General features: G+C 43.2%; 1 protein-coding gene across 1 annotated transcript in view; it reads left to right on the forward strand.

Annotated features, from left to right (window-relative positions):
- ZNF704 (zinc finger protein 704) overlaps positions 1-17,253 on the forward strand; it is a 242,054-nt gene that overhangs the window by 170,615 nt on the left and 54,186 nt on the right. Inside the window, exons 3-4 of the mRNA XM_030794936.1 lie at positions 10,915-11,018; positions 16,536-16,768. Of these exons, the coding sequence (XP_030650796.1) occupies positions 10,915-11,018; positions 16,536-16,768 (337 nt within the window). The remainder of the gene's footprint in view (positions 1-10,914; positions 11,019-16,535; positions 16,769-17,253) is intronic.

Below are 17,253 nucleotides of genomic sequence, written 5' to 3' on the forward strand. Positions count from 1 at the left end.
TAGATAAGCCAACAATTTTTAGGGCCAGTAAAAAGGAAAAAAATTCCTATGAATGATTTATTTAATACTTGAATTTTTGAGGAATTGTCTTCCACAAGAGGAAACAAATAAATCACCAGGTCTAACAAGATGAAAGAGCAGAGGACAACTGCAGAAGTTTTTCAGATACGTGTTCTATGCTTCCCCCTGCCACTCCTCTGGGACTGTCACCATCCTTACTTAATGCTAACTTGTCCACAAAACCTTCATTATGAACTTACTCCAAGGCTGGGCACAGTGGCTCATGCCCGTAATCCCATCACTTCACTTTGGGAGGCTGAGGCAGGAAGATCACTTGAGTCCAGGAGTTTGAGACCAGCCTGGGCAACATAGTGAGACCCTGTCTCTACAAAAACTTAAAAAATTAGCCAGGCGTGGTGGCATTTGCCTGTAGTCCCAGCCACTCAGGAGGCTGAGGCAGAAGGATCTTTTGAGCCCTGGAGGTGGAAGCTACAGTGACCCATGATTGCACCACTGCACTCCAGGCTGGGCGACAGAGCAAGACCCTGCCTCAACAAACAAACAAAAACAAAACTTACCCTAAGCAAGGGTTGGTGCTAGAAGTTGCGAATAAAAAGATGCAAGACTAAGCCCTGATCTTCGCAGTGGGGAGGAGGAGGAAGCACAGGCAGTTCAACAACAACACAGCAGTCAGTGCCCCTGGCCCTCGGCAGGTGGAAGGTGGCTTCCAGGAGCTGGATGGAGCTGAGTACTAAGGGTAAGTAGAAGCCAGCAAGTGCAGGAAGAGAAGAAAGCTTGTTCCAAGCAGAGGGCACAGCTTATTCACAGGTATGGAGAGGAGAAAGTGAGTCTTCTTATGGAGAATTTTCACGCGTTGGAAGAGTTTCCCCGCAGAGGACCTGTGGGAAAATGGGTCTCCACCCATTTTCAGGAGACCCAGAGCAGAGAGGGCCAGGTGTTTCCTGCACTGGAGTTAAGTCTCATGTGAGGGCAATGGGGAGCCTCCCAAGAGTGCATTTCTGTGTCCCCATTACTGTTACCAAGCCATTGCCCTCCACTCTTAGGTAAAGCCCTGCTGCTTGAAGACTTCTTCCAACTCCCATTTCCTTGACTCTGCTGACATCCTGCTCATTTGCCCTTTATGGAAGGCTTGAGCCACCTGGCCACAACTTTCCTCCCCTCAATGCTGCCATCATCCCGGATGACATCAGCCTCACCATTCCCGATCCAGCGACTTTCACCTCTGCCATGCCTCTGCCATCTACTCCCATGGCCATACCTTGGACTCAGCCATCTCTCAGAATTCTCTACATAGAAAATCTCCGTCTCCAGTATCTCCCTCCTACTCATAACCTCCTGGTCTTCCAGCTTGCCTTTGCTTTTGTGTCCTCGGCACCTGATTTTGACCCCATCAAGATCTCTGGTTTCTCTCAATTTGTCCCCATCTTTTCCCTCCAACCTTCACACATTGCCCAGTCCAGCCAAGAACCTATGGCTGTCTCTCAAAACCTTGCACCCTCCATGCCCTTACTCACTGTACAACCCAGCATAGGGCTAGTCCAGCCGCCTCCCCTCACAGTTCCACCCCAGGCTTGTGGCACAGCCATCAGACCCCCTCTCCGGTGACCATCACAACAGGATCAAGCTTTCCAACCTCAGCTGAGCCTCGGTTGCTGCTTGACACCTCCTTTTTCTCTCCCAGTACGCATTACAGCAATTCCAAACCTTGAGCATGGCAATGTCCTCTCCACTCTTCACAGAGAAACCTACCTGCTTCTGAGGAGAGACCTCCAGAGAGAAGCATCAACTTCCCCAGCCCTACACCTACAAGTGTGCTTGCACCTAGCCCATCTTTGTTCTCCTCACTCCAGGTAGAAGGGGTGGTTGTTCCTCCTTTTGTCTAAAGCTACTTCCATTGGAGCCCAGGACCCTCATCATGCTGCCCCAGTAAAGACCTTGTCCATTCCTCATCCCTTCTCTCCTGTATCTTCAACCTCTTCATCCCTACTAGCTCCTTCCTGTCAGCATTTAAATATGCTAGAGTTCCTTTCATCTGAAGAACAAACAGGAAAACACTCTAACTTCCTCAAAGAACCATGTTTCCCTTCCCTTCATGGCCAAGCTCTTTAAGAGTCCTCTACAATGACTGCCTCTAATTTCTCAACTTCCCAGTTTCCATCCACCCCGCAACCCACAGCAGTCCACTTCCACTCCTGCTAGAGTCTCTACCTACTTCCTTTCTGCTAATTTCAAGGGAATTAAGTTAAATTCCCTGTCTGTCCTCATCTGGCTTGATCTCTCTACATCACTTAATGCTGTCAACCTGTTCTTCCTGAAATTCTCTTCCCTCTTGAATCTGTAATCACTGGACTTCCCTCCTCATTTCTTTACTATCTCTCTGTCCAGTCCTGTTTGGTCCCTTGCATGTAAGTGGGGAGAAAACAGAAGCCTATTAATAGAGAAGGGCCAGTGGGAACAGGAGAGAGGAGGTCTTGTTGAAGGAGGATGAAGACAGCACAGGTGGAGGCAGTGGCTTCAAAAAGCAAAACACCATGCTAACCTCCCTGCGAGACTGAAGCAAGAAGATAAGAAAGGCAGAATGTGACAAAGACCATGCCTAGAGGCCTCAATTCTCTCTATAATCTAGGAGGAAAGGGCGTCTGCTGCTTGGGTTGGCAGGAGCTGAGGCTTGCAGAGAGGTGAAGATAAGGCAGAATCCTGGCTAGAAGCGGGCAGGTGTGGTGAGCGAGGGCAAGTGAAGGGCCTGCTGAGGCCAAGTGCAGGTAGGATGCGTGCCGAGGATGGGCCCGGCCAGCAGAGTCATTCGCGGTTTCCCATCAGCACTGACTGCCCTGGGGTGGAACAGTAAAGAGCAGCCCAGGAGGATTCAGCCAGGTTTTGGTTCTTCTGGACCAGTGGAGCAGAAGGCTAGCAAGGCCAGGGATTCAGGGATGCTGGTAAAGGGAGCACCCCGCTGAGCCACCGGTGGACCTGGCAGCGGGGAAGCAGTAGCCAGCAGCAAGCTATTCTAGGTCAGAAGTACTAGTCTCTAACTGCCTGGGAGGAAAGGAGAAATCCAGAGACTGGCTGTCTCTGGGAGATGGAGGAGCAGATGCAGTGACAGAGAGTAGAGCTAGACAGAAAAGGGGAGGGAGGAGTTGAAGTGGGGCGATGGCAGGTGACCGCCAAAATCCAGGTGTGTGCTCATGCTGTGTTCTTGTTTTAAATCATATTATGGAAGTTTCAAATCTACACACATAGAGAATGGTCTAATGATTCCCTCAGTACCCATTCCCTGGCTTCAACATTTTGTCCATCTTACTTCATCTAATCATCCCCAACTCACACTTTTGAGGAAGGGGTTTGTGGGAGGCTGCAGTATATTCACACAAATCCAAGATTTCATGTTATTTCACCTATAAATATTTAAATAGATAAAATTCAGGTTTTTAACCTGAGAGTGGCTCATTGAAATAACAGTTTTAGGTAAAAGAGGAGGATAATAATAACCATTGAGTGTTTAGTATATGCCAGATATTTTACACATCTTATTTAACTCTTCCAAACCCTCTAAGGTCTGTATTATTGTCATTTCCATTTTACAGATGAGGAATCTGAAGTTTTGTGAAACTGCAAGATTTGCCTAAAAGCACTCACTAATAAATGGAGGTTTTGGGGATTAAACTGCAGTCTGTCAGACTGCAACATCTTTTCTCTCCAGCTCAGCACTCTGCTGAATGTTGGCTGGGGGTGGTGGGTTAAGGAGACAGAAGTTACAAAGTTAGGATATTGGCCACCCTCAGTACCTCTCCTAGGATCGTAATTCCAAGCAAGGTAAAAAAAATAAAGGCTGTAATTTATGTGCCAAAGTATTTTATGAATATTAGGGGAGAGAAGTCCTGACAGGAAGGTCAATGCCTGAAATAGAAAAGAGAGAACAAGATAAGTGCATGGTCTGTGCCTCAAAGAACCAGGAGCTTTTGCATGTAGGTGAAGGGGGATGGTCTCCTAAGGGAGGCAGATGAAAGGCCCACACCCCACCTGACCTCACAGAGGGTAAAGGGATGAGTAACTCCAGTGGAAAGGAGGAGTGACCTACAAGGGAGAGCCTGGGTATGGTAAAAGGGGAGGGGGCGAGGTCATGCAAGGGTCAATTTGCAATGGAACATAGGGTCCAGTGGGCAGAGTGGGTGGGGAGAGAAGTGGTAGAGGGTCCATGAGCCAAGAACAGAAAGTGGGAGAAAGAGGGACAGGAGGGAGTCTTTTCAAAGTTTAATGGAAATTAAAGCAACTGCCTAGCTTCATGCTACTCAAAGTGTGGACCATGGGCCAGTGCCAGTCTGCAAACTCTTTGCTACAGTCCACGTTGAGCCAGGTACAGAAATTAAGAGGAAGACGTAGATATTTTCCACAGGCCATGGTTTTTTCATATAGTTTCGATCCATGACATATTAAAAATTTCTTAAAAATGACCCTTCACCACAGATGGCTTCAAATATACTGGTGTATATTGCCTTATGTGTTATGATGTATTCGCTCTAATTTTTCCATCTTGTTTGATCGAGGCCACTGAACACTTTATTGCAATAGGCAGCTTTCTAATTTTCCCTTTGATTTTTTTTTTCTTTTTCCATCAATTTTGATGAATACTGACTTCCCTATAGTCTTAAAAGAAATAGCAGCTAAAATTAATTGGGAAGAGTTAACATTCACCACTTTTTCTACAAGATTTCTTTGAAATGGAAATGAAGTTTTGTGCTTTATCATATTTAATAGTTACTGAATCCAGTTTTCCAAACTCTTAGTAAAAGCTTTCTCAGAATTCCAAGATTGGGGATGATTATTATAGCCTTTCCAGTAAAAGATTTTATTTTCAGATATTATTCCTTATGTTAAGAACATCACAAGTTTTTAAAAGTGACTGAACTTGGTCTAGACAGCAGATTTCAATAGTTGCTAAGAAACTAGATTAGTGCTAATCTAAGGAATATATTATTCATTTTTACTTCCATTTGTTACTATAGCACTTTAATTGCCGATAAATGTCTTTTATGGCTCTCCAAGGTGTAAAACATCTCTCCCTTAGCTAGTCACAGGAGACAGTGTTTATGTGCACCCTCCAAGCAGGCAGTATTCAGGCACGAAGTGGCTCAAAAGAAGGAAAAGGCTTCTTGCGGCACAAACAATAGCTGGGTTTGTAAGCACAGGCCATAGCTGAGCGCTGAAGGACAGACCAGCCACACCCACCCATGCATGAGACCTGGCCGGGCTGCCTCTGCTGATGCTGCGCACTGCGCTGATTGCCTCTTCATGTAGTAGATGATGTCATTCTGCAACCTGCTGCCACAGTCATCAGACAATCAATTCCTCGGATAAAAGATTGGTTGTCAAACCCAAGAAACTCATTTTCCACACGGCAGCCAAAATGAGCTTTTTGAAAAGCTAATCTGATAGCATCACCCCAACCTTACCCAACCTCTCCCAACCCCACTCCGCTTGAAACACTTCAGTGCTTCCCAGGGCCTTTAAGATAAGGATAAAGCCCTTATAGAGCATGGAAGGCCCTCCCTGGGCTGCCCCTCCCAAGCACACTGCACTTCGTGTTCAGTCTTCCCTTTCCTTTTTAAAGGAAGCCTTGCCCTGGCTCTTCCACTGCCCAAAAGCTCTTCTGTCCTCTGAGGCAATACCCATACTCACTTCCAGTCTCACCCCTGTTCTTCCGTTAGCTAGAAGTGCCTAGGTTGGTCCTCATCAAATCAATAGTACTCTTCCTGGCATTTATCACATTTGTAAGTTTATGTTTATTTGTATGTGTGTTTGATTAAGGTCTAGTTCTCCAATAGACCACAGCTGAAGAGGGTAGAGACTGTTCATTTTTACAAAGACTGTTAATTCTCCTGTCTAGCACAGCCCTAGTGCTCCAAGAGTGAGTATTGAAAGCATAAACTCTTAAACGTAGATTCCAAACAAGCACTCTAGGCTTTTCTATTTGTGGACAGTCTGGCCAAGACTCATTATGTAATGAGCAGTATCTTTGCCAAAGCACCGACTGGAAACTCTAGTGAGGGACCAGCAGCTGCTTCTCCATGAGCCAGTTGCCAGCTCTTACAGAGTTATAGCAGTCTTTTCATTATCAAAAATAATATACCTGCCTTACAAAAAGAAAATCCACAACTGCTAGTGCTGGTGCTGAACAAGAAAAGCAAGTGAAGTCATCTAATGCTCTCCTCCCTCACGGGGGACACACACTATGGGTGTAGTCAGGAATTGGAAGGTTAGTAATAGCTGAGATAACATGAACTCTGACTGTGGCTGAGGCTCATGCTGGTGCTCATGTACTTTTCTCATTTAACCCTCTCAACAAGTCTATGTTTATCCTTCTTTTACAGATAAGGAAACAGTTTAAGTAATTTGCCCAAGGTCACACAGGTAGTAATGCAGAGAGTGGATCTGAAGCCACATTATCTAACTCATTCTGGAACCTACACTCTTAATCATTACTGTTGCTGCCTCTCCTGGAGAGGTCCAGAACACAGCCTCAGCAGAAATCCAGGAAGGTCCGTACTCATAGACTGAATAGTATCTCTGCATGGAGGGGCAGTGTCCCTCTTAATCTAATACTTTGAGGTTGAAATGAGACTTTACTAAAAACAGCTGAACAGCCTGCCTCCCATTTCCTCCCTTTCCTTACATTTTCCATTTTCACTCATTTCCTAAATACAGATTGATCACCTCACTCCTGGGTTCATGAATGTTCCATGGATTCGCTTTGCTTATAGGAATACAACAAACCGCTTATCCTGGCACACACACCCCCATGGTCTGGCTCAGGCTCTGCCCCGCTTTCCACCACATCCCTCACGTAGGACCCTTGAGCAGTCTCCCAGCAAGCCCAGGGCTCACCGGCTTCCCTTCCTTGATGTGTTTCTCCCATCTTGAAATCCTGTTCATCCACAGAAGCCAGGTCAGCTTCAGGAACAAATCATGTATAGAGTGACAGTGAATACTTCTATTATGGGTTGAGCATCTCTCATTCCAAAATCTGAAATCTGAAGCACTTCAAAGCCCAAAACTTTTTGAGCACCAACATGACACCACAAATGGAAAAGTCCACACCTGACCTCATGCAGCAAGTCACAGTCACACAACACACAGTTTGTTCAGCATCCCCTAGGATAAAATAAACTTACCTCGGGCTATGTGGGTAAGGTGTATATGAAACATAAATCAATTTTGTGTTTAGAGTTGTGTCCCATCCCCAATATCTTACATTATATATATGCAAATATTTCAAAATCAAATCTGGCCGGGCGCGTTGGCTCAAGCCTGTAATCCCAGCACTTTGGGAGACTAAGGCAGGTGGATCACCTGAGGTCAGGAATTTGAGACCAGCATGGTCAACATGGTGAAACCCCGTCTCTACTGAAAATACAAAAATCAGTTGCGGGTGGTTAACATATGCCTGTAATCCCAGCTACTCGGGAGGCTGAAGCAGAAGAATTGCTTGAACCTGGGGGGTGGAGGTTGCAGTGAGGCAAGATAACACCACTGCACTCCAGCCTGGGTGACAGAGTAAGGCTCCATCTCAAAAAAAAAAAAAAAAAAAAAAAAAAAAAAATCTGAAATCCAAAACACTTCTGGTCTCAAACATTCTGGATAATGAATACTCAACCTGTATTTTTAAATAATTCCGAATTTAAGTCCCATAGTATTCAAGTATGGCTGGAGGAAAGATTAATTGAAAAGGTAAAAGCCTTTAGTAAACATGATTCTTAAGGTTTTAAATTGTAGATTGAGATTCAAATTAGGAGAGAATATTTAATATCACCTCTAGTGGTTTGTTTTTTCTCAATAACTCTAAATCTACAAGGAGGGCTTTGCAGCAGTTTTCTCAAAGTGTAACTAATTCTACTTTGTATATCATCTCTTCATGTTTAATTATAAGGATTTGAATTTACAGCACCAGTTAATCAGTAGATAGTAGTGTACCAAAAGAAATTAAACAAAGATAAAAACAAAAACACAACTTAGCACAAGGCCATATCATCTGGTAATGTTTCATGTAGCATGATTAAAATATTCCCTGAGAAATACAGGTTAACTGAGTCATTAGTGATGTATTCCTTTGACTTTGTTGTTAGTGATTTCCAGTGCCAGCAGGAAACTTAAAGGTAATCCAAATCCAAAAACACTCTGATTATACTAATTATTCCTTTTTTCATTCTTCATTGTAAATCTCTTTATGATGCTCAATAATTATTTTGAAATATGGTAGATTTTCACAACGTAAAATAAATGTATATTTTATAATGATGCATTCTATATTGATTGTCATATTTTAAAAAACACATAAATCAGTATTTGAGTTAATTATCAATTAGACCTCTAAAGCAAAATGTTCACCTTAGGTGTGGAAAATCAAAAAAGATACAAAGCAGATTGAGAGAGGGGCAAAAAGGTCCCTGAAACCAAGATGTGGAAGAGGGAAAAAGGTTGTTTAGCAAGTCACTGTAAGAACCAGGAGAGGGGGCGAGGGGACCCTCTCCTTACCAAATCATGTCATCCCCCTGTACCAGGTGCACGGACCTCCTATCCTGGTTCTTAAACCTTTGGTTAGGGAATAAAAGTAGACTGGCCGTTGGAAAGAGAAGTCAACAGCCTTCCTAACTCAGTCTTGGAAGAGATGCGGGCAGCAGCCAGCTCAGGTGTGCCCCACTCTGGGTGATCCTGGAGCTGGGCTCTGGGAAGGGCAGACAGTTGGAGGAGCCCCAAGGTGGATTAGTGGATATGCAGCAAGCCCCAACTTATCCCTTCTGTGACCAGCGTTACATGGGGAGATTGAGCCAACAAAACACTCAGAATTACATGAAGGTGCTTTGCATTCTTTCCCTGATGCCATTTCAAGAGGCTTTGTCTGTTTAAGAAAATGGCTTTACCTTTATTCCCAAGTACAGAAATCTTGTAAACTGTGAATACTGTAAAATCTTTAAATGGTATGCCAAATGAATGAACAGTTTTTTTTTCCCTCTAAGTGTATGAGGTTGTCTTGAAAACTTTGTATGGAGTGGATTTCATTGTGCACTCTTAAGCTTGCTTTACAGAAGTATTTTAATTGTCAGCCTCTGAAACAAGTAATTTGTCTTTTGATAGAACAATTTGCTAAAAAAAAGAGCATAAGGTGCTTTGAGAAGAATTATTGAAGAAAATTTCAAAGATTTCCATCTCTTGGTACCTTGGATTGAAAGAATAGGCTTTGTTTAATAATTTAGTATCATGGGTGGACATCAGAGAGCCAAACTGTAACAATTTTTGTAGCTTCATGATGAAATTAATTGAGCAGCCCCCCCATAATTGGGAACCATTTGTTTTTTTCTCCAACTTAAGAATTTCTCTTCCCACTGTTTTGTGAAGCAGTGCTATGAAGTTTCTATCTCTAAGAGTTCATTGCTTTTACAAATTAGACAGCACACCTGTGAATGAAAGCCACATTTGTCAAAGTGACAATTCATTTGTGGATATGGCTTATTAATCCTCTGTTGGGCTTCTTCAGCTGTTCTCTAATTTGAAAATGTCCGTCTCTCAGGAGGTGGTACAACTTATTTGATTTCATCATACGACACAAACTTTTGCCTCTCAATTTTGCCTCCTTTATTGAATTAAGCTTAAACAAGTTGACTCCGGTCACCATGATCATAATCTTATGAACCTTTATTCAGGGTTAACTGGCCAAAATTAATGAACCAGAGCAACCTCTTCATCTCAGTGAATGATTACCAGTGGCTCTTCACTTTAACAACATGGTAACTATTCCCATGACCTACTCTTTCTATAGTAAGTAGTTTTAAAAAAATTTTTTTTAAAGCTCAGGAGTTCAAACACCCTTAGTTGCATTTCTCCTCCAGCCTTTCCCATCTCAGTAAATGGCTCTAGTTAGTGCTCCAGCCAACACCTGACAGTCTTCCTCGCTCCCTTTTGCTCATCTCCCACGTCCAAGTGCATCAGCCAGTCCTGCTGGGTCTCCTACCACTGTCCCCACCCTAGTCCAAGCTCGCCTGGACTCCTAGCAGTCACCTCCTAAGTGGCCTCCCTGCTTCTATTCTACCTTCCCTAAAATCCATTCTCCATGTAGCAGCTCAGCTAATTATATTACAAATATTTATCATATTACTTCTTAGGCCTGCTTAAAGCCTCCTAGGGACTTCCTGTTTCACTTAGAATAAAATTAAAACACCTTCCATGGCCACTGGACCCCGTCTGACCAGCCCTGCACTGCTCTCCCCTTCTCACACTCTAGGGTCAACCTTTAAACATTCCCGCACATTCCTGCTGCCATACCTTTCTGCAGGCTGCTGCCTCTGCTTGAGGTGCACTTCCCTGCCCCTCAGGACAGACTCTCCCCGACCTTCACAGTTCACCTCAGATGTCACCGCCTCAGAGAAACATCTGATCACCTTAGATGCAGCCCCCACAGGCAGGCACTGTCACGTTAGCCTGTTTATGCGCTTCATAGCCCTTGTCACTATCAGAAATGATATTGTTCCTTCTAGCTTGTTTGTTTACTGATAAGTGTGTTGCTTCCCACCATCCTCTAGGCTCCATGAAAGCAAGAACCTTGTCTGCTGTTCACCTCGTATCACTCGTGGCTAGAACAGGGTCTAGCCCACAGCGCAGTCTCAATGAACAGTTGTTAGATGAAGTATGGATGACGGAATCCTTGTCTTCCTAATACTGTCTGACTTTGAAACACTTCACTTCATGGGCTTCAGCTTCCTCGTCTATAAAATAAAGCTAACAGAGCATCAGTTGTTCATGGGGATAAGTTAATGGAGTAAACGTGTGACAGCGTGTCGCACCTTGTGTGGCCCACAGCAGATACAGAGTGAACAGTCACCAATGTCCCTTCCTGTTTTACAGGAAATCTTCAGAGGAACTAGACATGGACAAGGTGACAGCAGCAATGGTACTAACCAGCTTGTCGACTAGCCCTTTGGTTCGAAGTCCTCCCGTGCGGCCGACTGGTAAGCCCAGGATATGGGACATAGGGAAGGGCCCCTTGACACCAAGAGCAGGGCCTTTCTTCGAGGCGTCTCATTCCCGTCAAACACTATGAACCACTGACCCTCACCCATTAGCAGGAAGCAAAGAAAAACATGGAAGAAATCGAGGCCCCCAGAGCTATCAGCCTCCTTTTCATCTTCCCAGGGAGCCCACTGCTTCTCGTTCACCCATCCCTCCATTCAACTCACTTTTATTGAGCTCCTTTGTTTTCTGCCTTGCCAGGACATCTTTGCAGTACTTGTGTCCCTTTTTTTCCCAGGTAAATGAAGATTGAGCTAATGAATTATTTTCCCTAGCATTATTTCTGTTTGACTGGGGAGGCAGTTGGATCAAAGAACTCTCAGATTAAATATTTTTTAAAAACATTGTCTCAGACTCCTTAATCAAATAGAATTATTTAGTCCATTCATTTATTCCACACACATTTATCAGGTACCATGCTAGATGAATTGAATACCTCATTGAAAAAGTATCCACACTCCCAGGTAGTATACTATCTTTTGGGGGAAGAAAGACCATCAATCATAGCCATATTAATGGCTAGCATTTATTGAGCATTACTATGTGTCAGTAAACAAGTACTATGCTTGCCTTATTTCCTGTAATTCCCACAACAATTCTATGAGATATTATACAGATGAGTAAACTAAGCCTCACAGAGATTAACTGGCAGAACTGAAATTCTCCATATCTTTTTGATTCCAGATTTATTCTCTTAATCATGATATGATTTTGTCTCATATAATCCAATACAATAAATAAGGAGGTCAGGCAGTAGGAGATGAAGTTGGAGAGACTGGCAGACCTATCAGGAGGGGTCATTTATGCCTGGCTAGGAGTTTGGACTTTATGCTGAGGCTATGGGAGCACTATTAAAGTGATTCTAGCACTGCAAAGTTATGATTAGGTTTATCAGCCAAAGGAAAAAAAAAAAGATCTTGGTGGTCACAGTGGAGGTGAATAGGACATAATCGAGAAATGTGAAGAATGCAGAATGAAGAGTATTTGGTGCTGGACAGAGAGAATGAGCAGGAGGGTGTGTCAAGGATGACTTCCAGGCAGTTGGTGTGCTTCAGCAAGGGGAGGACATTCACTGGGGCAGGTGACTAATGCACAGGAAGAGATGTATTGGCAAATGTTTGGTTCAAGAGCTGAGGTTGCTGAAGAAGACAATAGGAAACATGTTTAATAGGCAGTGCCTGAGGATCATTAAAGAGGCAACATCTGGTAGAGAGTTGGGCACATCTTGGGAGAGAGTTCTGGGCTGAAGGTACAGATTTAGAAGGCAACATTTTGAAGCCATGAGAGTAGATGAGATCATCATGAGAGAGTTATGTAAAAACAGAGTGAGAAGAGAAGATGGCCAAGGAAGGAAGCAGTGAAGCTCACCATCATGCAAGGGATTGGCAGTGGGAAAAGAGCCCAGGAAGACCCTGACGGGTGACCAGAGAGGTAGAGGAAGACCAGGAGAGTGTGGTTTCATGGAAACCAAGGGAAAAGCATGTTTTAAGGAGAAGTGTCTGATGCTTCAGAAGGTCATGCATTAAAAAGACTGAATTTTCCATCAAGAAGGTGGTCACTGGTGGCTTTGTCAAGAGCACTCCCCAAGGGAGAAAGCCAGATTGCAGATTGAAGTTCACTGAAATGTAATGCACTGAGACCACTGAATGAGACAGGATCAGTGAAAACCTTCTCTCAAAAACCAGCGTGGTCAATTATGAGATTAAGATATGGTTCACACACAATTTGGTTTTAAGCGTGAGGTGTTAAAATAAATTTGTTGAACATACATTGAGGCCTCACCAAAACTTACTCCAACCCCATTATAAGAGGGAAAGAATGATCAAGATGCTAGGAATTCAAATTAATGTCATGAATCAGTATTGCCCAGCAACATCATGATTCACCAAGCTGGGATAACACTTCCCTTTTTTTTTTTTTGAGATGGAGTCTCGCTCTGTCACCCAGGCTGGAGTGCAGTGGCACTATCTTGGCTCACTGCAACCACCACCTCCTGGGTTCAAGCGATTCTCATGCCTCAGTCTCCCAAGTAGCTGAGATTACTGGCATGTGCCACCACACCCAGGTAATTTTTGTATTTTTAGTAGAGACAGGTTTTCACAATGTTGGCCAGGCTGGTCCCGAACTCCTGACATCAGGTGATCTGCTTGCCTCGGCCTTCCAAAGTGCTGGGATTACAGGCGGAAGCCACCATACCCAGCCGACACCTCCTCTTTACATAGCACTAGATGAGTTGTTCTTGAAATGGGCCTGACTACTCCCATTCAGTGACCTGACTGCTCTTCCGGGGTTCTCTGGCAAATGGGTATTCTGATTTACCTTTCTCACTTTGGCAGTGCTAAAGAAGGATTATAGTAAAGGCAAAACTATAGCCAGGTGTGGTAACACGCCTGTAGTCCTGGCCCAGGACTTTGGGATTGCATTGAGCTTATGGTGCCACTGCACTTCAGCCTGGGTGACAGAGCAAGACTCCAACTCTAAAAAATAAAAAATTAAAAAACCCTGGAAAACCCCCAAAACATATTCTAGGGAAAAGGAATTGCGGAATTTCATGGAATCCTTAGAGGAAAAAAAAAGTGTGTTTTAAAGTAATCATTATTTTTACCATTGGCTTCATTTTTTAATTGAGAACATTTTTAGTGTTCCTTTGTACTTAAAGGTCAGAATTAAAATAAACCTTTTGGCTCTCCAGTGCAAACTTTTGTTAGCACAGTAATAAAGTAATTCAGTGCTCATTTATGGTTTAAAAAATAACTACTCAACTAATAACCCCAAATTGTCTGCTGCCTCTCATTTAGTCTGTAAGAAAAAGCAAATTCTTAAATAGGGAAAGCAATTTATGATAATGAAGCCTTTTCTTTTTAGGAAAAAAAAAGATTTTCTCTAGAATTATTGCACATCAGTGAGTTTTTGGAAACTGTTGTGATCATTTTCTGTGCCTAAAAAGGATCATTCTGTCAGGAAGTGGGTCTGCAAAGAGGGTGAGAGTCCAGCAGTGCCTGTCTCCATTCTTGACAAACAGAGGTTTAATATAAGGAGGCTCTGTCCCCTAAGAATATTATAAATCAGACCTGACTTTTTTTCTGAGAAAAATCATTTCTATATCACTTATAGTCCTTCTGACTAAATAGTCTTTCTAAAAGAAATGTCATTCACAAATCAGTAAGCAAATCCACTTTCGGCATTGACATGAAGCCATGTAACCACACTGTAATAATAGTTGGTTTTCAAAATAAATTCAGTGCCTCATACTTAACATGATTATACATCTAGCACCATTACTTTATTTTATTTTACAAATGCATACTACAGTATATTTATAAGCCACCCAGGCCTGCCAAGGGAGTTTTTCACACCAAGTAAAATCATCAAGCCTTATATTATGCTCTTCTTGAACCCCTGTTATACTAAATAGAGCTTTCTTATTTACAATAGGCAAATCCAGTCTGGTGAGTGTATCAGTCTCTGTGTAGACTGCAGGGAGTGAGATGCTAGTTTGGTTTTGTTGATGCTGGCAAAGCATGAGACTGCATAAATGACCATTTCATTCTAAAAGAACCTAGCTGTAATGAGATGGGTAGCTTCTCCTATTTCAACTTAAAGCTTCACTCCTCTAACTTAACTTTTTGCTTGACATAGTTGAGGAATATGCTAGAAATCTATAATTAGGTAAAGGCAGTTATGAAATCTCCCCATGAATGATAATCTATCATTTGTCTTCACTTCATTACTAATCACACAGACGTTAACAGTATTTTTTTAATGAGGCATTTGGGGATTTTTTTCCTCGCAGTTAGAACATACTTTTAATATATTCAAAATGCACATAAATATGGAGGAGAAATTATCCAAAAAAAGTAGAATTTATATAAATGCTAATTAAGGTTGTGCATCTTGAAAGGTAAAGCAAATCTTCAGTGATTAAAAGAGCACCCAGAAGACATTTTTTTTTTTTTTTGAGACAGAGTCTCACTCTGTTGCCCAGGCTGGAGTGCAGTGGCACCATCTCGGCTCACTGCAACCTCCGCCTCCCAAGTTCAAGTGATCCTCCTGTCTCAGCACCCCAGAAGCTGGGATTACAGGCACGCACCACCATGTCCAGCTAATTTTTGTATTTTTAGTAGAGACGGTGTTTCGCCATATTGGCCAGGCTGGCAGAAGACATTCTAACCGGGCAGAAATCTCTCCACATTAGCAAACATTTCATAATGCTTTCCACCACAAATGGAAAAGTAATAGCCAATAGCAATCTTAGAGTAATTATTGCCAATAAATTTTTATCCTATCCCAGCTTTGCCAGAGAGAATGGAGATTGTTTACAGGCCAGGGACTGCATGCACTGAGAAAATAGGTCCAACCTCTTCCTGGTGGCCTGGGCCCACCAGGGATACTTACCAGTCATGTAGCAAGTCACTTTGCTTCCTGCTGCCTCGGGGTCCTCATCTATAAAACTGGGATAATAATCCTTATTCTGAAGGACAGATGTTTTGAGAATGCTTGAGACTGCGAATAAGCTTTGTAAAATGTAAAACACTCACAAAATGTAAGGCATTACTATTTGTTGTAATAAGCAGAATGGAAAGGGGCTTTAGATAACTATCCAGAAATTATTTATCTTAGATTCTTAAGTGTTAGACTAACTTTCTATAAATATATTCTAAGAATAACAGTCCTATAAGAACCGCCCACCCCCCCCAACTTTTTTTTGAAACAGAATCTCGCTCTTTCACCCAGGCTAGAGTGCAGTGACCCAGTCATAGCTCACTGCAGCCTCAAACCCCTGGGCTCAAGTAATCCTCCCTCCTCAGCCTCCAGAGTAGCTGGGACTACAGGTGCATGCCACCACACTGGGCTAATCCTTTCATTTCTTCTGTACAGACAGGGTCTCGCTATGTAACCTAGGCTGGCCTCGAATTCCTGGCCTCAAGCGATCCTCCTACCTCAGTCTCTCAAAATGCTAGGATAAGAGAAGTGAGCCACTGCCCTCAGCTAAGAAATCCCTTTTTAAAAAATATTGAAATTGGAGGGGTTGGGGTGAGAGGGAACTCTGTGACTAAACCATTCAGGAGAATACTGCAAATGATATTCATTTCTTAGAAATACTGCAGTCGATAAACCCAGAGCTCCCCAAACTTAGTGAACAAGAAAATCTTTTTTTTCCATATAATCCCCACTATGATCCCAAGAAATTTGTGTTGCACAATACAAAAACACATCAGAAAACTCTTAGAAAAACCTATTATCATGAGGTTAAAATAATTAAATGTTTATAAACTACAATGTGGCTTTTGGGAGGGGCTGTATAAATAGAACAAAAACTTACATACCCAGCTGTTGCAGATGATTGAGAGGGCTGGGGTGGTTTCACTGGTGTAGAACCAAGGCTCCCACTTCCCCACTGAACCATGCCCGGGCACGCAGGGGTCCTGGCACTGACTGTGTTTGTGTGCACACAGAGAGCCTCAGCGGATCCTGGAAGGAGGGCGGCTGCGTGCCTTCCAGCACCAGCAGCAGCGGCTACTGGAGCTGGAGCGCCCCCAGCGACCAGTCCAACCCGTCCACGCCGTCGCCGCCGCTCTCGGCTGACAGCTTCAAGCCCTTCCGCAGCCCTGCACAGCCAGACGACGGCATCGACGAGGCGGAGGCCAGCAACCTGCTCTTCGACGAGCCCATTCCCAGGAAAAGAAAGGTTGGTGGTCAGCCACGCGGTCTTCTGCATTCAGTTTCCTGAAAGTGCTTTGCGTACCCTCTGAAGGGCCGGTGTGAGCTTAACCTTGGACCTACACCCCCTTTCTGTGGAAAGAAGTAGATTACGTTCCTCTTTAATGTTCTTGAAGTTTGAATAGAAATTGTTATGGTGACAATTTAAAAATGACAAATACTGGTAAGTTTCCTGAAGGTATATACACACGTGTCCCATCCTCTGGTTATAAATTGCTGACCTGGGACTTACCAGTATTTGTAAGTTGGAAAATTGGACCTCAGGCTTGCTTCGGTATGAACTCACTCTCTTCATGGGACTTATTTTTTTCATATGTAAAATATAATTAATATATTTTTCTCTTTTCTCAGTCAGCCCTGAAGGGTTATTGGGAAGAATATTTTGTATCTCATTTTTAGCAGTCATCTGTGAAATATACGTAAAAGCTGAGATATAAACAAACTTCCGTTCTT

The sequence above is a fragment of the Nomascus leucogenys genome, chromosome 16, assembly GCF_006542625.1.
Source record: "Nomascus leucogenys isolate Asia chromosome 16, Asia_NLE_v1, whole genome shotgun sequence".
Taxonomy (NCBI): Eukaryota; Metazoa; Chordata; class Mammalia; order Primates; family Hylobatidae; genus Nomascus; species Nomascus leucogenys.